The sequence below is a fragment of the Helianthus annuus genome, chromosome 9, assembly GCF_002127325.2.
Source record: "Helianthus annuus cultivar XRQ/B chromosome 9, HanXRQr2.0-SUNRISE, whole genome shotgun sequence".
NCBI lineage: Eukaryota > Viridiplantae > Streptophyta > Magnoliopsida > Asterales > Asteraceae > Helianthus > Helianthus annuus.
The window spans coordinates 139,484,934-139,507,455 of NC_035441.2; the positions used below are offsets into that span (position 1 = coordinate 139,484,934).

The window sequence follows — 22,522 nt, forward strand, 5'->3', positions numbered from 1 at the left end:
ATGATCTTGTGCAATTAAATTTCCTATATAAAGAACTTGAGTTGCAACCATGAACTTGTTCATTTCAAAATCATTTCAAACCTTTCTCTGGAGCTCTCTGGACTTCAAGCAAGCTTCCATCAGCTCTTAATTCGTGCTAAGGACCATTGTGAGTGTTCTTAGCCTTCCTAGTTCATGTTTTATTAGTTTAATGACCAAAAGTCAAAGCTGTCGTAATTAGGCTTTGACTTAGTGATTAATCACTAATGGTCCAGTCATTTTTCGAATTAAAAGTGGCTATGAGTTGGTAATTATGTGGGTAATAAACCCTTAAAAGGGCACCCTCTGATTTCCACTCTAACTAGGTCAATTGTCGGGTCAAACTTAATTATAAAAAGTCAACAGAAAGCTATTTTGCAAATAAACTCATAATTAACAATGTAGAAGCCATGAAACCTGTTTTAACACTTGTATAACTTGGTAATTAATGTAAGAACATGTCTAAGCATGTTCAACCCGACAATTTTGAGTTTAGGCTCGGTGCGGAACCGAAAGTCGCAAAAGTAGACTTTTGCTTTGACTTTTAGTTCTGACCCGATTTAGATTGTTTTAGAAATGCCTTAGGGTTCCATTAGGACCATGTTACATATTAGTATAACCCTCTGAGTTTATACACTGTGGTTCCTTTGTAATCCTAGTTCGTTGCATGTTTCCGTTATATGCCTAAAATTGACCATTATGCCCTTTTTTTGTAAAAATGAGATTTTTGAAAATATGAGAGGACAAAAACCTTTATTACTGATTTATAAACTTGTCCTAAAAATTTGACATCAGTTTGAGGTCTAAATTAGGAGTTATGCTCAATATCGTAATTTGTAAGCTTTTTATTAATTAAACGGCATTATTAGCATGAAGCCTATCTAAACCCAAATTTTGACACTAAACTTTTTACCCACTGATGTAATATAATATTTCGGGATTTTTGAAGATTTTTATTTATTTTTAAACTGAGCATAACATAGGGTTCTTGCTTTGATTCGGTAATTGTCGGTTATACCCTTTTTACTAATAAAATGAATTTTACATAACATATTGATACCAAATCTTTTGCTACTGATTTTATGTGATAAATAAAATATTTTAAGCCTCCTGGGCTGATAAAAATCTCAGTTTTTCTTATATAACCTGAAAATCGCTTAAAAACGACTTTTTACGCGTTTTAAACGCATAGTATGGATTAAAACTATTTTTGACATATAAAACTTAATACCTACTGATGTTTTAGTAAATTTTTATACTTTAACAGTAAGTAAAAGTTTTGAACTCAGATTTCCAATTTTGACCTTTAAAGCTTATGTGAAATTACCAAAATGCCTCTACGGTGCATAGTTTGGTTATAAAAGATAAATTTCACATATATGTAATACCCTACTGATATGACTTATAAAAATGAATATTTTTACTGATCTTTTTAGTCCAGAATCTCAGATTAATGTTTAACCTCTTTTATAACCTTTAAAATGACCAAAATATCCCTACGGGGCATAAATTGATTTTAAATTCGTTTTGGGCATAATGGAAGGTATCCTACTGATATCACAACATATTTAAGGCATATTAACTTAGGAAACCTGTTCATGACTCATTTTGTTTACCCGTTACGCATTTTTCGCGTTCGGTGCGGTTTATGTAACTAGTTTGCATAAATTAGCCGAAACGGGTCAAACCTTATCATCTTTATCTCAAAATCCAGAATGTGTTTAGTTTAACCATATTATACAAGTCTTCAAACTTGTCGGGTCTAAATCACATTCTATTCCGGTCTTCGCTTAATCATGCGTTTTGAACCGTATACCTTTTCTTTAAAACTAACAGGTCTAAGTTTAAACTTAAGTAAGACACATTAGGAATCTAATAGGTTAATTAAAACCTTCATTCCAGATTTAGGAGACCAGTAAAAGATACTTGCACTTGCTGATTTGTACGGCTGGGATAAATTTGTATAATTTGCTCAGGTAAATACTTTTAACTTATTTTCCCTTATATGGGCTTGGGGTACGGTATATAAAATACCGCTTGGTCAGGCATTGAATTTTTAATGATATGAAGGTTAATTTATTGAGATGACCGTTTAATCTGTTTTGTTTGTTTTAAGCCTTTGGGGGGTTAATGACCATGTCCTGGATATCCTCGGCTCATTCATTGAAATGAGCACGACTTAAGCACGGGTGTAGGCATACACCTGCCGGTGCGTATGTAAAAATAATATACCCGCCTGTTCGAGAATAACTCGCCACGGGATATATTATGTGGCGTGTCTATTAATCTTTAACCCAGTATTCAGCCCGGGCTACTGAACGTATAACGAACATACAATTCTTTTACAAGTTTATTTTTAAATAATTATCCCAAGTTATAAAAGATATTTTGTGCCTTGTGCATTCAAATCAATTTTCCTAAACATTTTCAAAATGAGTCGGTTAATTGTATTTACCAGTGTAAACTGACTTATTTTCCAAAAAGGCTAAGTGCAGGTACTAGACGGAATAGGCTGGCTACTCCTAGCGTTAATAAAGAGTCTTGCAAGCTTAGATGTTATAATCTGTTGAACAATGATCCTTTTTATCTTTGATCCGCCTGTGGATCCTTTACAACCGTTTTTGTAATAATTGATATTACTTTCATTCGGTTTGTAATGATTTTATCTTTCGACTTCCGCTGTGTATTAAACTGTGATAAATTGTCTATGATGATATCAACTACGCCACGATACTCCCCACCGGGCCCACCGGTGTTACGTGGAAATATTGGGGTGTGACAGGTTGGTATCAGAGCCAACATTGAGTGAATTAAACACTAGCCTTTTGTGTTTAATCTCAATGACACAGTTTGCACATTCCTCGACTTCCGAGTCTAGGCAAAGAACTTAGGACTAATCCTAATTTATCTTATTTTGTCCTTTATTGTTTTCCGTTGTTGTTTCTTTTGTTTGCTTTGACAGGTTCAACAAAATGTCGCCACGATTCAGAAGAGGAGGACGGGGCAAGGCGCCATTCACCAGCCATGATCATGAGGCCGGACCTTCCCACCGGCGAACTCCATCTGTTACCATGAGCGCCAGTCCTCAAGAGGACTGGAGGACCTATTTGGAGCCCGCGAGTCGATCTGTCTCGCTAAGTTCGTCACCCTCTTACCATCATTCCTTTGGGCCGCAATCGGAGAACGAGCCCGAAGATTCACACCACTCTTACCTACCACTGCAGCGGTCGGGGTTGCACAGCGCATTTCAAGACCCGACCCCGTATTTCCAGAGCCGGTTTAACCCGGCAAATCAGATTGAAGAACCAATGGGTCATAACCCATTGGGTCCTGAAGACCATTTTCTTGAAGCTCAGGACATGGATATGGATGATGACCCAGATCCTGCCGAACCACCATCTGGAACACCGACTCACCCCATCGAGATTTCGGATGGATCGTCTTTTCATGGATCACCTTATCGTGGTCCAGACAGCTATGAGGCAAGGTTTGCCCAATACGACTGGGTGTTTACTCCCTCTTACAACCCAGCACCTCAGCAGCAGCATGATCCCTCGGAGGATTCACGTTTTGTAGTGGTCACTCCACCGCCACCGCCGCCAGAGCAGCAGCCGCCCCCGGGGCCACCAAGGCGGAGAAGATCAAACGCACAGATGTCCGTGCAAGGGGGATTCCGTTTCAGCACCCCTTAACCTTCTAGTGGCAGTTATTACCCGCCACTATATGAAGACCCACAGATGGGTGGGCCTTTAACCCTTTTGAGCAGCCAGCCCATACTAACTACAGCGGCATATAACCCTTTTGAGCAGCCAGCCCATACTAACTACAACTACGCCGAAGTTGACCCATACCTTGTAGCGGCAAACTACAATGCTCTTCATCCCGATGGGCCCTATGGAGCTCCCTGACAGACTGGATACCCGGCCTATGGGTACCAATACACGCCACCTCCTCAACCTCCGCAGCAACAGCAGCCGCAGCCGCCGCAGATCCAACCACCATAGCAGCAGGAGATTCTTCAAAGGTTGAGTCAGGTGGAGCGTGAGGTTCGAGAAGAGCGTAGAAGCCACAGGGGATTTCTTAAGGGAATGGCAAGTTTAATCAAAGGGAAGAGCAAGAGGGATTTTTGAAGATTCCTTATTTATTTAATTGTATTATAATTTCTTTGTTTCAATCAAGTCCCTGCGTGGACATCTATTTATGTACTTAGTCCCTGCGAGGACTTGTATTTTCAGTTTTACCCCTGTGTGGGCAAGTTATTTCTGTTAAAGTCCCGTTTAGGGCAATTATGTACTCTTTGAATTATTAATGGAATGTTTGAATTTAAAATTTCATTTTGTCATCATATGTATGAATATAATATATGAAATAAATAAAAATATCATTCCTTTTATAAGATCTACCATTATTAAATAAAATCTTAAAGGCAAAACCTAGCACATGTGTCATTTTAAGACAGGGCCATGACGGTAGTTCCTTATTAAGATTCAGATCCTTGTTAACATCTGAAAACATGTTAACACTCCTAGCAAATGTGATTCGATAAAATCGCATAAGTCATCCTTATATTGGATTCTTCCAATTCCTTTTCTTAACTATCATTTAATCATCCATTAGTGATGAAGTGCCTACGGGCCATAATTAATGTCCTTTGGGACTAAAGACAGTTGTAGTCTACGACTCCCTGTCAAGAAAAGGTAATGAACTATGATTCAAGCATTAATGCCTCGATCCTATAAGGTAGTGTTTGGTATGAGGTAATGGAGGATGGAATGGAATAATCCATTCAAAGGTAATGAAAAAAGAAGTGTTTGGTTGACCATGTGAATGGAATAAAGCATTACATACCCCATTCCATTCCTTCTAAAATTGTTGAAATCTATTCCTGGCCTACCCCCAGTTTTTTCTCATTCCATTCAATAACAAAATGTTGTTTCTCTATTTTGCCCCCATCTTCACCGATTACCCCTCCCCTTCCATCATTATCTGATTTGCACATCCTCTAAACAAGGAATGGATTATGATTTTGGTTGTATATGTCGCCATCTTCATAGAGCAGACGTCACTCCTCTGGAACCCTAATTTGCCCACTTCATTGTGATTTTCGTCATCAGACACAAAATCAGGTAAATTGTTTATTTATTTGTTCAATTCTTGTGATTTTATCATCCCAAACTTTCACTGTATGAATGGTGAACTAAATTCTTTACATACTGAATCAATTGGTAATATCAGTGGTTCTTTTGTGAGTTTTAACCAAAATTGAAGTTTCTGTTGGTATATTTAGTTTTTAATCTTCACCATGATAATTGAATTCATCGTTTTTTTGTTTCTGTTGGATAGTTCATATTTTATATTCATAGTTCTTATTTTTTGTTCCTTTTTCATATCACAATTCTTGTTTCTGTTTTGATAGTTCATATTTTATATTCTGTTTCAGTTCTATGTATTGAATTACCAGTTCTTTTTTGTGAGTTTTAATTAGGGGTGCAAAAGAGCCGAGCGACTCGCGAGCTACTCGAGATCGGCTCGATAAAAAGCTCAAAATAAGCCGAGCCTTATCGAGCCCGAGCCGAGGTTGAGCCTAAAATAAAAGCTTGTTTGTTTATCGAGCCGGCCCGAACCTCAAAATAAGCTTATTTAGTAAACGAACTCGAGCCCGAGCTTCAATTATCGAGCTCACGAGCCTAAAAAGTCTATTATTTAGTAAATGATCCGACCCCGAACCTAAAAATAAGCTTATGCAAGAATTTAATGTCTCGTCTTTTTTTAGTCAAAACTGAATCTTTTGTTTTTCATATATATTTTTTTTTTGCAGATAACAGCTGTGTTATCATTGTGGTTGCTGGTGTTGGACCTTTACCATAAAAGGTATGTTATTTGTCGCAGCCCTTTTCATCTTTGTTTTGTTTGTTACTTCCTTATTGTTGTGTTGATCTTTGTTTGAATAGTTATGGGTTGCCTTTGTATTTGGTTTAACTTATATGATTATTGCTTGCACTTATGTTGTTAACTGTGAGGTGACTTGTTAAAAAATGTAAAGGTACAAAAGAAGTTCTATTGAGTTTTAGTTAATAAATCAATACAATAGGCTTGTTTAAATAGGCTTTTGTTGGTAGAAACTAGCATATTTGCTGATGCTCATTATTAACTATTTGTGAACTTCCAACTTGATCTTTTTTGGAATTTCCACATTTTGAAAGACTTTTAACTCTGTTTATTTCAATATATTAAAAGTTGTCCACATAAGAATATGCACTAATAGAAAGTTAGAAACACGGGATGAATTAAGAATGAAAAAAATACGTATCAGCATATCTTAAGGTATTGAGAGTGTGTTCACAAGAGCCATCATTTGGTGAAATTATAGGATATAATGACAGTCCTTGAATTCCCGACAAACGAATCACGAAGAACTTCAGTTAGTTTACTTCCACGAAATGGGATATGACAGTCTTAAAGAGTGCTTTCGTGCACTTGACAACGACCAGATTCATATCCCATTTCATTGAAGTTCACAAACAGTTAATGAAGAATCTGCATTAGCAAATATGCTAGTTTCTTCTTATGTAGATGACACTTAAAAAGTGTCATATTGGTTCGGGTAAAAGCGGGTTGTTACTATAATAGCTCTTCAAATTATTCCTTCAATGACACCTCATTTTAAATGAGTACAGCCAACCAACCAGATCCCATGATAATTACCAACAGCATCAACTACCTTTTTCGTGATGGATCGACATTACTACCTAAGTAGTTAATGGGTCAAACTTGGTTTGTTTTCTATATATTTTTTCCATTCGTTGCTGGTCAAAATTGGGTTGTCTCTAATGCGTCACCATTATTACGATTTTTTTAATCCATTTATGAGTTTTCAAACCTTTAACTGTACATGCTATAATTACCAGAAAAAACCTCATTTGGATTGAATACTACTACGATTATGTCTAGAGAAAAAAAAAGAAATTAGCCGCATTTTGTGCGTTGTGGCTTCAAATACTAAACATGGTTACTTGGTATATTCGAGCAGTTCAAACAGTTATTCGAAGAGAAATGGCATATGATCCTTTTGATGATGATGAGTTTATTGACACAAATAATGATGCGGATGACGAAGATCTTGGCTCAAATGTGGAACATATTACAACAGTTGGGACCTCGAATGAATGGATAAACTTCAGACAAAATTTAGCAACATCTATGTTTAATGCATGGACTTCTAGACATCATTGATTTATTAGACCATTACTTTTTAGTTATGTTATTTTGGTAATGTTTATTAAATGTTTTTTGTTAGAATAAATCTGAATGTTTTTATGTGTTTGTTATCTTATGTTTGTTATTTATAAATAATTGAATGTTTTTATTATTTATATAACATTGGTTTGTTGTGTGAAGACATGGAGTCACAACTTGATTCTGAAAGGGGTCTAGGAAAAAATAAAAAAAATGGAATGACGATGAAGATGAAAAGCTTGTTGCAGCTATGCTTGATGTGCTCAATTTAGGTTCTAATTACAAATCCGATAATGGGTTTAAACCGGGCTTCTTTAGTGCAGTTGAACGACAACTAGAAATATCACTTCCTGGAGCTGGCATAAAAGCAAAGCCACATATAGACTCGCGTGTAAAGACAATGAAGAGTGATTGGTCTGCTGTGCATGATATGCTTGCATGGAACAATACAAGTGGTTTTGGTTGGGATTACAATAATGGCATGCTTGAGGCTCCCAGCCTGTTTGGCAAGCTTATATACAGGTAATTTATAATCATTTATGATTGTAGCCTTTTCTAATATTTGTTTTCATATTATTATTTTATGTCTTATTAACTTCGATCATGATGATGTGGCTTGTTAGGTGCACAAAAATGCCGCAAAATGGAGATCAAAGAAATTTCCTCATTACTGGGACTTATGTATTGTGTTTGGCAAGGATCAGGCAAATGGGAGAGATGCCCAAACAGTCGCTTATATTATATCTCATATGACCAGAGAAGAACCAGAGGCAGAGGCTACTAGGTATGGACTAGATGATGTGGATCTTAATCAACCACTAAATAGCCCTTCATATGAAGCTTTTAGAGAAGACTCAAGTATACAACGTAAGAGGAAGAAGCGCAACAGCTGGGATCCTCTAATGAGTAGCTTGAAAGAGTCGGCTGAAATAATTGGTGCGGAGATTAGGGAGGCTACAAATACATTCAATAGAGTTTTTGGAACTGAGAGCAATAGAGAGGAACTATGTAACAATCTTTTTGCGGAGATGAACAAAGTTATGGGTTTGATTACTCGTGAATGTGACAAGGCTGTATGTAAGCTCGCACGAAATGAAGAGTTGATGGTAATTTTTTTTAAGGTTGATGAAGAACGCAAATTTGGATGGGTAAAGACTATGCTTGAAGATATTGCTTGACGTGATATAGATGACTTTTGGATTATTTTTTTTTATTTTGCAGATCTTAGATGATTTTTAATTATTTTGGTTGGAAACTTTTGAATAAATTTTGAATTATGTTAGTTAAATATATTCTCTTTCTTATAATATATATTTATTATAATTTTTAATGAAAAAATTTGTGAAAACTAGTAATTTTTCTTTATTTTCAGACAAGGGTATTGTGGTCATTTTCAATGAATTGTATTCCATTCATTCGTCTTTTTTCGCATACCAAACAACACAAAGTAATGTATCATTCCATTCTCATAGGTTAACCAAACATGACCATGGAATGGTAATGACCCATTTCATTCCCTTGCCCATTCCATTCACTCGTCCATTCCATTACCCCATACCAAACAGACCCTAAGATCTTGGCTTATAATTTAAATTGTCCTTGTGACTTGGCTTTTGTGCCATTATTATATTTTAATTATAACCTGAGGATTATTATAATAAAAAAATCCTGAATATATATGCTTAACAAATTAACCAATATGGTTTATTAATGCCATGGTTAATAAATTATTAAGATGACAATTCTGTTGTAAACCTCTAAATAAAATCATTGTCATCATTTTATGTAGCAATCAAGCTACATGGCAGAGTCTGAAGAAGTCAACAGTCACCCGCTGGAAAATCATGACACTGCCAGGATCAACATAACTGGGAGGAACTTCGAGCATTGATTGATAATGCTGTTGCTAAGGCAGTGGATAGGCAGCTTAGGGAATCCAGTGGTACACATAGCAAGACCTTATCTGTACACCATTCCAAATCACACCCTAAGACTCACTCTGAGGCTCATAGTAAGCCACCTTCTAAACATCATGAGTCAAAGAAAGATGATGCTCAACACTCCTCAAATCAGCATAGTGTTCCGTATAAGAAGATTGTATTTGATCAGGAGCCACGTGCAAAGACCTGCTCATATAAGTATTTCGTCTCCTGCAAACCCACGGATTTCACTGGGGAAAAAGGAGCCATAGATTGCATGACGTGGCTAGACGAGATGGATATCGTGGTTGATATCAGTGGTTGTGCTGATAGGGATATTGTGAAGTTTGTGTCTCAGTCATTTAAAGGAGAGGCTCTAGCTTGGTGGAGGTCTCTAATCCAAGCTACTGGGAAGATCCCGTTGTACAATCTGTCGTGGGATCAGTCTGTTGCCTTGATTAAGGAAAATTTTTGTCCTCAACATGAAGTTGAGAAGATCGAGACTGACTTCCTAACATTGGTTATGAATAATTTGGACTGCCAGGCATACCTTACAAGTTTTAATACCATGTCTCGATTGGTTCCTTACTTGGTGACACCGGAACCAAAACGGATAGCCCGTTTCATTGGGGGTTTAGCCCCGGAGATCAAGGCTAGTGTAAAAGCATCTCGACCGACTACCTTTAGGTCTGTAGCTGATCTGTCACTATCTCTTACCTTTGATGCGGTCAGGCCAAGGTCGCTTAGGAATTCTGATGAGGGAAAGAGTAAGCGTGAGAATGATAACTCACATCGTTCAGACAAGAAGCACAATGGGAACTCTGATCACAAGAAGAGTTCAGGGTTCAAGAAAGAGGACCAACAGTCGGGTGTGAAGCCCAAATGCAAGACTTGCAAGAAGTGTCATCTGGGAAAGTTCAGGTATGAATCAAAGTCCCAATCACAGCCTAGGGCTTGTGGGATCTGTAAATCTTCTGAGCATAAGACATTGGATTGTAAAAAGATTAAGGATGCGACTTGTTACAATTGTAACGAGAAAGGGCATATCAAGTCCAACTGCCCAAAGTACGCGAAGAAACCTGAAAAAGGCAAGAAGACCAATGCCCGGGTCTTCCAGATGAATGCTCAAGAAGCAATCCAGAATGATAATGTGATAACAGGTACCTTTCTCATTAATGATGTTTATGCAAGGGTATTATTTGATTCGGGTGCGGATAAGTCGTTTGTTGATGATAAGTTTTGTAAGTTATTAAATCTGCCTGTTAAAAACCTAAGCATAAAATATGAAGTAGAATTGGCCGATGGTACCATAGAAACTGCCTCAACCGTGTTAGATGGATGTTTTATATCCATTAGGAACCACTCTTTTCCGTTGTCCTTGCTTCCTTTAAAGCTAGCTGGTTTCGACATAGTAATAGGCATGGATTGGTTATCTCATAACCGAGCTCAGATCGTTTGCGACAAGGAACAAATGGTTATCAAAACTTCGTATAGTGAGCCACTTACCATACAAGGAGATACTCAGTATGGGTTGCCTAAGCAAGTGTCTATGCTTAAGGCGTCTAGGTGTATGAAGAAAGGTTGTGTCATCTACATGGCACAAGTATCTATCGATGAACCAAAACCCAAGGTTGAAGACATCCCTGTCATTTCCGAATATCCAGAAGTATTCCCTGAAGAACTACCCGGTTTACCCCCAGATAGGCAAGTGGAGTTCAGAATCGACATTATTCCTAGAGCAGCACCTGTTGCAAGAGCACCTTACAGGTTAGCACCAACTGAGATGAAAGAGTTGAGGACTCAACTGGATGATTTGATGGCAAAAGGATTTATTAGACCTAGTTCATCTCCTTGGGGAGCACCGATCCTGTTTATAACACCTCGTAAAATCACGACCGGTATTATAAAGACACGTGTCATGGAAAGTAAACGTGTTATAAACCCAGATCAATTGAAAGATATCTGAAGGAACTAAAAGTGTCAACATGTTAAAATTATTACCTCTGAGTGACCTTTTATTAATTCCAAACCTTAATATGTTTTTATAAACATCTGATAATAAATCAAATCCGGTTAACTAATGAGATAAATAATTCAAATTTCAAAGAGTGGAATCCTATGTGCATTTACGACAAGACTTCATTTAAAAGCATTCTTCAAAGTCCAAGAACATGTAAGTGCATGGCATCACATGAAAGGGTACACAAGGTCTGAATATATGGTCCACTCTGCTGGAAAATGACATGGGATTCGAACTCATGAGATTTCATGGTCAAAATCTAAAAGTTCACATAATTTTTGTCTTCTGACCAAGCTTTACGGACCGCAAAGAGGCCGCCTTACGGACCGTAAGGTGGCTGATCTAGGCGATAAAGATTAAAAAGCGGATACGGACCGTAAGGCCCTTAGCTTACCGTCCGTAAGACCTGTAATCGGGCAGAAAATGGACAGCTGCCTGTTCAGCCTGTTCCACCGCCTTAGTTGAGTGGTTACCGAATTCAGGGGCTGCACCAGTGGTATTCCATGCATAGGGGACACCTTGGATGATCAGGAAACATGTATAGACTTTGTTGGAATGATCTTGTGCAATTAAATTTCCTATATAAAGAACTTGAGTTGCAACCATGAACTTGTTCATTTCAAAATCATTTCAAACCTTTCTCTGGAGCTATCTGGACTTCATTTGGTTTGTAATGATTTTATCTTTCGACTTCCGCTGTGTATTAAACTGTGATAAATTGTCTATGATGATATCAACTACGTCACGATACTCCCCACCGGGCCCACCGGTATTACGTGGAAATATTGGGGTGTGACATACCTCCTACATGACTTCTATGATACAAAGAGGTTCCTAAAATGGTGGATTTATCCTCCTACCTCCTACATGACCTATAAGATATGATGGACACTATGTAATACATATATATATTATCCAAATAATCGAACCTTTGATGATGGATTAGTGTTCATTTGTCAAAGTATTAGATTACATCATCTAAGACGTAATAACTTGTTATGATTCTAATGGGTATTTGAACCCATGAAAACATTCTAACCCTTGGGGTTTCATAGTGTCAAACAAGTATTATGTGACTAGGTGATTACTTTTCATATGTTTATTTTCATGCCCTTGAACTCCAAATCCTTAAACCATATGTAAACATCTCTTAAACTCCAAATCGAACACATTCAATTTCTGAATCTCTTACACTCATCAACATTTGGATAATCGGATGACTTAACAATTTTGTGAGTATACTTGACCCATTTTACCGTTTTCACACTTTTGGGTGTAACATGTTTTTATATACAAAACACACTTAGTATACATATTCTTATGCAAATATATAAACAAACAATCCAATATATGCTTACTATTTGTTATGCTTGATTCGTGTTTTCTGGGTGATTCTTATGTGATGAACTTGTCATTAGCTTCGTGCAAGCCTCCACTTAAGATGTATAGCGCTATAGGAGTAACGCACCGCCCGTGAATGAGAGGTCATGTTAGGTTTATTCATTCATACTTGCGTAAACAGAGGGTTGACTTGTTAATCGCATGCCAGTTTATACGTTAATCTTGATAACTAGGTTTGCCATGTGGATTGTTCCTTATCGTTTTTATACTTATATACTATGCACCAAACTTGTATGCTCGCCAATACTTTTGTATTGAACTACACTTTTAAAACATGTTGCAGGTTTAGCGATGATGTTGGTGATGCACGGAATCTAGTAGGATGCTTAGATACACACTTTAAACTTGTATTCTTATTGTATCGTCTTTCGTTATTTATGTTGTATTGTTTCAAATCCTTGTAATTGACTCTTTAGAAATGAAATGAAAATTTATTATTTAAATACTTGTCACAAATAGTGTTATGAAGTTTCTTGCAATCTATTTCGTCTCACTCCGATGTTTTCGTCATCAGTTGAGATGTGACAGTATAAATTATTCAAGATTTGCTTATAGGCACCTTTCCATAATGCTAGAAAGGACCCTTTGAATGATCTACAAACTAAAAAGAGAGAGAGAGAAGGGGGATATGAAGTTTTCCGGCGGTTAGAAAGGTATCCAGCGATGATGTTTCTGTGAAAGAGAAAAGAGGATAATCATGCTCAGGATTCTGATGTTTTCAAGATTAAATGAAATATTTACATTTAGCCATTTTAGTTTAAGTAATGTTATAAAACAACCCGTTTAAAAGAATCATTTAATTATAACTAGGTTAGAACCCCGTGTATTACACGGGTTGAATAAATGTAATTTTATATATTAAATAATAAAAAGTTATATCTTTATGAACACCGTATATTGTACGGGTTAAATAAATGTAATTTTATATATCAAATAATAAAAAAATAGTTATATCTTTAAAAACCATGTGTATTACACAGAATAAATAAATGTAATTTTGTATACTAAAAACGTCGTATCTTTAAAAAACCCGTGTATAATCGGGTTGAATAAATCTACCAAATCATAAAAATATTACATCCTTATAAACCCCGTATATTACATGTGCTGAATAGATCTTAAAAAGAGTTATATCTTTAAAAATCATGTGTATTACACATATTAAATAAATGCAATTTTTTATATTAAATACTAAAAACGTCTTATCTTTAAAAAACCAGTGTATAGTCGGGTTGAAAAATCTACCAAGTAATAAAAAATTGTATCCTTAAAAACCCCGTGTATTACACGTGTTGAATAAATCTAATTTTACATAGCAAATGATAAAAAGTTATATCTTTAAAAACTTCGTGTATTACACGTGCTATATAAATGTAACTTTGTATAGTAAATAATAAAAAAAGTTATATTTTTAAAACCCCGCATTTTACACGAGTTGAATAAATATAATTTTGTATACCAATTAATAAAAAAAGTTATATTTTTAATAAGTTAGGATAACATTCAATATTAATTTATTATTTATATATTTAATATAAGATAAGTAGGAAAGAGAGGTATTTATTTTAAAAATATATTAAATTAACAATTTAGATTTGAGGAAAATATTTTATTAAAGTATGATAATATTTAACATTAATTTATTATTTATTTATTTAGTTAATATAAGATAAGTATAGATTTGGGAATACCTTCCAAAAAAAAGTATAGATTTGGGAATACCTTTTATGAATGACACGTGTCCAAAACTTAGTTTCTTTTATTATCGTAGATAGATAGATTTTTTAAACGATTTGTAAGGAAAGACAAATATAATATAAAATATTCTTTAAACGATTTGTAAGGAAAAAAGTAGAATATATAAAATGAGTCTAAAGCATCCCAACCATAAAGAAATTTTTTTTTATGATTGACACGTCTCCAAAACTTAGTTTCTTTTATTATCGTAGATAGATAGATTCTTTAAACAATTTGTAAGGAAAGACAAATATAATATAAAATATTCTTTAAACGATTTGTAAAGAAAAAAAAGTAGAATATATAAAATGTGTCTAAAGCATCCCAACCACAAAGAAAAAAACACAACACTTTCTTGTTCGGGTGGTTGCAAAAATTTAGGAATCTACACACTAAATCTAATTTCTCTTAGTTCGGGTTTTGTTTGTTTATTTATTTAATTTAATATAGAGTTGTTAATTATTAATTAAAAAAATTAAACTAAAATAATAATTATCTATAAGAGAAGACCTAATATGATGACAAGTGTCCCTAATATGGTTTCTTTTATTATATAGTATAGATTTTAGATATTAACTGAGTAAATCGTTTAAAAGAAACATTTAATTATAATTTTAGATATTAACTGAGTAGATAAATATTTATATATCAAGCCTTAACCATTACTAACTAAATTTGAGAAAATAAATAATGTGTTTTAGTGTTGGTTAATTATAGATTTATAAGTATTTTTTGCTTTCCTAATTTTTTGTTTTCCTGATTTTTTGTTTACAAGTGTTTTTTTTATTTGGTTTATTATACACGTTTTAGTATGATTGCAAAATATTTTTAAATGTCATTATGGCATCAACTAAATAGGTATGAATAGTTTACAGCATCTTTAAGTAAATAAATATAAATTGTTTTACCCGACCCATTTTGTCCCGACTTTTTTGACTGTGGCAATTTGTGCACCCCCTCGCGTAAGTTTCTGGATCCGCCACTGTTCAATACTCAAAAAGTTCTTAGTAAACTATGATACTTATACCAATTTTATTATACTTAATAATTTGAAATTAAAGTATTTCAATAATCGACAATTACAAACATTGATTTTATAGGGTGAGAAACTATATTTCTTGTTTAATTAGTTTTGTTCTTACGGAAAATAATAATAATAAAAAGCGACTCACTATACATTATTTAAATAAGCATAATATAATAATTTTAAAACTAAAGTTGATTTGACATTACAGTGTAGTAAAACATAATGTAAATTTAATTGATGTAATAAGAAAGTAGAAACGAGTTACTAGGATAAGAAACAAAAAAAATGATTTAATGCTATACAAAAGGGGTTAAAAACATAAAACTTATTAGTTGGTTTATTATACATACTAGCGGTAAGACCCGTGTGCAAACACGAGTCGTTTCTTAGAAAACCATGCATAACACATATTGACAGAACATATAGATATGTGTATAAATATTTTACCAAAACGTGTTATTTATTATAGCTAAAGACAACTATAAGTAAATATAAAAGATATTTAACAAAGTTAATAAAAGATGTCTAAAAGATGTCTAACAAACTTAAAGTCTAGATTGTGCAAACACGGGTGGTTTCTTAGAAAACCATGCATAACAAATATAAACGATGATTATAGTTATATTTATATAGACTTATAAATAAAACAAATAATAAGTCATTCGGTAAATACTTAAAGTTTAGAGTATAAAAACTTAAAGTTTAGATTCTGCTGAGTCTTGTTTTTCTTCCATAAATGTCTGAAAAACCATTTTGATGATGTAATCTTCTTGAGCCTTGTCTTCTTTTGTTAATTCATCCATCTGCTTTTCTTTCTTTCTTCGATAAAGGATGCTAGCATGTGGAGCAGTGGGTCTCCTGATTGGCAATTTTTATTGTAGGTAGCAAACACCTTTTCTTCTCTCCACCTTGTAACCTGGTTCCTTGACCCATAATCAGCAGTTATCAGCTCTTCTTTCATTCTTTTCAGTTTCAAGGTCCTTTCTGGTACATTTTTCTTGTAATTGGCCCAAACTGGAGGAGTTTGCTTTACCTTGTCTTGAATCATCTTTTGAATTCTTGTTGTCTGCTCTTGCAGTTCACTAATGGTCCATTCTTTGTATTGATACTTTTCTGCCCTGTACTTCTTGTATGCTATTATGTATTCAAGATAGTAATTTCTCATGCTTTCATCATCTTTTTCTGATAATTTCTGACAAAAGACTTTTGAGAACTGCTCTAAAGTTCTAACTTTACTGAGCAGGTATTGATAATTTTTTTGAATCTCTTTGTCAGACTTTCCCTCTGTATCTCTTTTAAATATATCCTCTGCTTGTTGGGCCTTTATTTTGAGATATTCTTCTATATTTCTTGGCAAAGGATAACCTTGAACAGATGGGAGTTTCCTCTTTTCAGGATCATCTTTAGAGTAGAAGGATTTGATTTCCTCCCTGACTGCTGGAAGATCTAGAAGATATTGTACTCCTGTAGGGTCAATGGCAGTGTTTTGATTGAAGAGTTGAACTGAAGATAATGGAACAGGGTTTGGAATGGTGACAAGGGACAGTGGTTGTGTAGATGTTAGAGTTGGGGAAGTGTCATCTTCCAGTACAATGTTTGTTATCTTTCTCCTTTTGTGCTTTGGAGAAGTTGATGGTGTATTTATGGGTTCAGTGGCAGAGATTGAAGTAGTTGGTATCTGATTAACAGCTGTTGAAACAACTGGTTTTCCAACCATTGTGGTCACTACAACAGTTGATGTGTCAACTGTTGTTTTCTACTTGTTGGCAGCTGGTTTTTGTGGTGGTGATATTGTTTTTGGTATGACAGTGGATTGAGTGTGGGTTGATGTAGTAGTGATGACAGTTGTTGAGATAACATCTGTTGAAACAACTGAAGTACCAACAACTGTTGATACAACATGAGTTTTAACATTTGTTGGTTTGGAGGTTTGATGAGAGGAACTTTTGGGAATTTGAGTAGTTTGTTTGGTGGTTTTGGAAGGTGTGGTTTTGCGTTGACTTACTTTTCTGGTAGGCTGTCTTCTTTTAGGTTTAGAAGTACCCTGCTTTTCTTTTTCCATCAAAACTTTCTTCTCCTCCTCAAACCTTTTAGATCCTTTCATGTTTGCCTTTAATGCAGCAAATGCATTTTGAGTCTCATCAACCTTTTTGGAACCATCTGGCCTTGGGATTTCTACCACAAGTTTGGACATTCGATCTGGTGGCATGTATGAACCATCTTCTTTTCCCTTCTTCCCTTTAGTTTTCTCCCACTTTTTGACATCATCATGATTTTCAACATAGATGATTGAAGGAGGAGCAGTGCCAGTAGTTTGAAGCAGATGAGCTTTAATGGCTTTGATATCTGCTTGAGTATCTTTGTACCTAGCTTCCATGACATTTCTGACCATTTGAAGTTGAACTTCATGCTGTTGATCTGCATATTGTCTTTGTTTGTGAAACAGATGCCATAGCTCAGCAGCGGATGGATCAGATGTTGCGGATGGTGCAGCTGTGGGTGTAGCCTTTTGAGCTTGTAACAACTGTTGCAGCATAGTTTTGATTTCTGCAACAGATGTGTCAAGTTTATCAACCCTCTCCGTCAATTCTTTGTACTTTAAACCATCACCCAAGTTAATGGGATCATCTGATTTCCCACCAGTGGTGGTTGTATCAGTGGTTGACTTAGGAAAAGTTTCCCAAAAATCATCCACTGATGCCCCTTGTTCTCGGTACTAGGGACTTCTTTCTTCAGCAGAGCTTACCATTTTAAGATAACCAGCGTATAATGGAAACACACCAGTGGACACTATGGTTCCCAAAGAAGAAATTGCCTTCAAGGGAGTCTCACTAATGAAACTTCTGTCCAGGTGTAAACCAGTGGGTTCAACACCAGTAGTAGCTGCTCCACTTGAACTACTGACAGGAATTACTTGTAATTCCTGCAGTGTAGCTTCCTCAACTGTTGGTGGGTTAACAGAGATAGAGACACCAAACTCAGTCACTTGTTGTGGTATATTCTCATTGACATGTGATTGAGAAGAACCGATTTTTATCTGTGCTATATCAAGTGCATCCAACAGAGGTATCATTGATTGTGGTGTCCCTGTTGATACAACCTGATCCTTTTGAGAGGATGCAGGAGGAGTTTTAGGCTCAGGTTGAGATCTTTCTTCCATCTGCTGTGAGGAAGTAGCAGCAGTGGTTTCAGGTGACTTTTGTATTGTCACATGTGTTATCTCTGGGATCTCGTCTTCCAGAGTCACCTTTTTGGTGGGTTTGGAGGGCTTTTGGATAGTTTTCTTTTTGGTCTTTTTGGTGATTTTTGGTGTGGGTTTCACAAATGGGGTTGTGCTTCTGTGATCACCAGGAGCAGTGGGCTCAACAACAGGGGCCTGAGGAGCAGTTGTTGCTGCTAAATTCTGCTCAGGTACCTCTGTTTGGGTTTTTAAAGGTTTTGACAGCCTTGTGAATGTTTCAGAAGTTAGACTATTTATTTGAATATGATTTCCTTGGATAAGCACATATGCATTATCCTTTGAAAATTTCTTTTGAAGATAAAAACTTAAAAACCTTGGAAACAATAAAAATGATTTTTTATTAACATTCTTAACCATATCATTGAAAATTTCCTGAGAGTAGTTAAAATTTTGTTCAGCCATGATAGCATAGCCCAGGTATTGAATTTTTAATGGTATTTCATTAAAAGCTGTTGTTTTATTTGACACACACATTAGGAGGGCATGGAATAAAAACCTCGGAGCAGGAGGAAAACTGCCCTTTTCTAAAGTATCCTTTTTCATTTCTTCTTCATACCCTCTCTCAGTGAAATCAGTTTGGTACTTTGTTTTTGGGAAAGAGCTTTTACCTGTAAGATCATTGATTTCAAAAACCTCTGAAATGGTTTGAGGTGTGATGACCACTGGAATTCCCCTTATTGATGAAGTAATAGCTAAGGTCTTTTTGTCCTTAGTTTCAAGCTTTGCATTTTTCCAGAACTCTCGTTGGGTATCCACGTAGATGGTTTCATTGCAGGTCAACAAAGTTTTGTATTTTGAAGATGAAAGTGCATCAATCACGGAATGAAAACCTGTGTTTTTACTTGTTTTTACAAGTGTACACACGTAGTTATGACGGATTTTGAATGGCAGATCCATGATAAATCAAAGGTAGTTAAGAACGAAGGAAGAAGAAGAAGAGTGATTTGAGAGAATTTGATGAAAACTGCTTTTGAAAGGAATTTTGAATTCGACTCGAAAGTCAAAACCCTGTTTGGGGTTTTGATCAGGGTTTTATAGGTGGAAAAAGTGAATGCTGACGTGGCAGCGGTTACAAAAGATCTGACGGCTAAGTACTGTCCACGTGAGAACCTCTGATGAATAATGGATGACAGTTGTTAGGAAACCACTGATGAATCAATATCAGTAGTTTACAGTGCTGAAAATGAAAACAGTAACTGACTATAACTATCAGTGGATAGACTATCAGTGAATTAAAACACTGACCTTTAACAACAGTAATTATATAAACAGTGGTTCAAGCATGTTCCTTCTCCAAAAAACAATATTTTAACCCATCAGTCGTTTCAATCCCCTTCAACCTCCACAAAACACTATTTTAACCCAACACTGGTTTTAAACCACCATTATAACCAAACAGCGGTTTCAACCACAGTTTCCTCAACAGTAGTTCCAAACATCTATTTTCATCCATCTGTTGAACAAAGTCAACAGATGTACCAACCACTGTTTTATTTTCAAACATCTGTTCCCAATAACAGAGCTTTGATCATTTAAACATACCTTTGCCAATATTACAGTGCTGAAAATGAAAACAGTAGCTGACTATAACTATCAGTGGATAGCCTATCAGTGGATTAAAACACTGAGCTTTAACGACAGTCATTATATAAACAGTAATTCAAGAATCTTCCTTCTCCAAAAAAACAATATTTTAACCCATCAGTCATTTCAATCCCCTTCAACCTTCACAAAACACTATTTTAACACAACAGTGGTTTTAAACCACCATTTTAACCAAACAGCGGTTTCAACCACAGTTTTCTCAACAGTAGTTACAAACATCTGTTTTCATACATCTGTTGACCAAAGTCAACAGATGTATCAACCACTGTTTTATTTTCAAACATCTGTTCCCAATAACAGAGCTTTGATCATTTAAACATACCTTTGCCAATATTACAAGCTTTTACACTCTCAAACCTAAATATTTATTTACTTAATTTAAATAACAAACATGGTTAATAATTTTAACAGAACTAATTATATAAAAACTACAAGTGTCAAACAACATACAAAGTTCATCCATATGTTGACCCAAGTCAACAGATGTATCAACCACTGTTTTATTTTGAAACATCTGTTCGCAATAACAGAGCTTTGATCATTTAAACAGACCTTTGCCAATATTACAAGCTTTTACACTCTCAAACATCAATATTCATTCAATAAAATTTTAACACAGCAAATAACAGAGCTTTGATTAATAATTTTAACACAACTAATTATATATAAAATACAATTGTCAAAACAGCAAATAGCATTTAATAAAATACAGGATCCTAATTCCTAATCAATTGGTGAAATAGTAGTCTCAATAAGTAAAGCTCCTTTCGGACCATTGTAGTTGTCAACATGTTGGAGGTATTTCAGAAGTTCGTTGCTCAGATCAACTTCAATCGTATCCCCCCAAATGCTTGTTATCAGCCACTTGTTGTCTTCAATTATATTAGTCCTTCGGCGCCTATCTACGTAATCAACTACACGAGGATTATTGAAAACAAACACCTTCATCCAGCCTTCTTCTTCATATCTGAGCAAATCAGCAGTTAGCTCAACAGACTTTCCAATAACAATCAAATGCAGCCTCTTTGCGATGTTCAAAAAATGCCCTTGGTAAGGATTGACTACAATACTCTCGGGAAAATGAAGCATTCTGAAAGTCTCACTCAGAACATCAAAAGCAACGATGTTCCTCTCACCTAGTGGATACGAATAATTTGAAACCATAAAATATATGGTTTTATCAGCATAAACTCCTGTAGACCATGAATAACCACTTGAACCATAATTGTTTACGCTACCGAAATTTATTGTTCTCCATGACTCACGACGCCATGAGTAAACACGAGCAGCAGTTACATTACGGTAACATTTCAGATCATTGAACTTATCAAAATAAATTCCACCAGTATCAGAGTTTCGATGATGATTGTAATTGAAGTAGTCATCACACAAAACCTTATAGCGCCTGGTAGTTGGATTCCAAAGAATTAACTGACAGTAAATCCCTTCATTGCAAACTAACAAAACCATTAAATGACGATAGAATACGTAAGTTGCTAGGGTGGACATTGTTAGGAAAACTTAAGGTTTTGCTTCTAACAACATCCAAAGTACCAGCAACTATGTCGTCAATGACAATTGACATGTCTTTAAAGGATAGTAGTTTCTTCTGTACTGAATCTCCACTTCGGAGAGCATGCATCATCTGAAATGCATGACTTGACAATTCATTATAAAAATTCTTGGAAAGACATTTGAAACGGCCAATATCTTCTGCAGAGAGCCTTGTGAAAATCTCGTCAACAATCACTTGAAACCCAAATTTTTCCATTCTGAAGAGAGCCTTGTGAAAATCTCGTCAACAAACTTTTGAAGATGATTGAGTAGATGGATGAAAACGGTAATGATCAAAACCACTGCCCAATGTATTTTATATACCCAATGAAGGCGGTTATGACTAAAGAATATGATGCGACACTCGTTAGGCTTTTAGTGCTTTTACATGAGAAAAATATAAAATTAAACATGTTATTATAATTGCAATTAACCTATTCATTTACCTATAAGACGCCTTTAACATAAGACAGAAGTGATTGAGTAACGTGCATTAATTGCAAAGTACATATCCCGAGGCATTTTGAATTTGAAATTACCGGCAATTTCAAAACCACTGCTACGGTATATGTTTGCCAAAGGAAACATCTGCTAAGTTATACTTTCTTGGCTATGGGCAGTAGTTTACACTCTTGAATGTGGGCCAGACCTTTGACATTTAAATATAGAGCAGTAGTTTGAAATTAAATGTATTTTAACTCAGATAAAAAATCTCAGAATGTTGGTGCATCCGTCTGTCGTCTTCGTCTTATATCGAGTCTTGT

The 22,522-nt window shown here is 35.4% G+C and overlaps 2 protein-coding genes and 1 long non-coding RNA gene across 3 annotated transcripts; all 3 read left to right on the forward strand.

The window, feature by feature from the left end:
* The first annotated feature begins 2,990 nt into the window (after window positions 1–2,990).
* LOC110887898 (wiskott-Aldrich syndrome protein family member 3-like) lies at window positions 2,991–3,710 on the forward strand. Its single transcript, XM_022135458.1, has one exon. The coding sequence runs from the start codon at window positions 2,991–2,993 to the stop codon at window positions 3,708–3,710; it is 720 nt and encodes a 239-aa protein (XP_021991150.1).
* A 1,131-nt stretch (window positions 3,711–4,841) lies between these two features.
* On the forward strand, window positions 4,842–7,343 carry LOC110891853. Its single transcript, XR_002565607.2, has 3 exons — window positions 4,842–5,144; window positions 5,837–5,889; window positions 7,049–7,343. It is a non-coding gene; the product is annotated as an uncharacterized LOC110891853 (long non-coding RNA).
* A 2,398-nt stretch (window positions 7,344–9,741) lies between these two features.
* On the forward strand, window positions 9,742–14,960 carry LOC118481786. Its single transcript, XM_035977052.1, has 2 exons — window positions 9,742–10,333; window positions 14,950–14,960. The coding sequence occupies exons 1-2, from the start codon at window positions 9,742–9,744 to the stop codon at window positions 14,958–14,960; spliced, it is 603 nt and encodes a 200-aa protein (XP_035832945.1).
* Window positions 14,961–22,522: the final 7,562 nt, after the last annotated feature.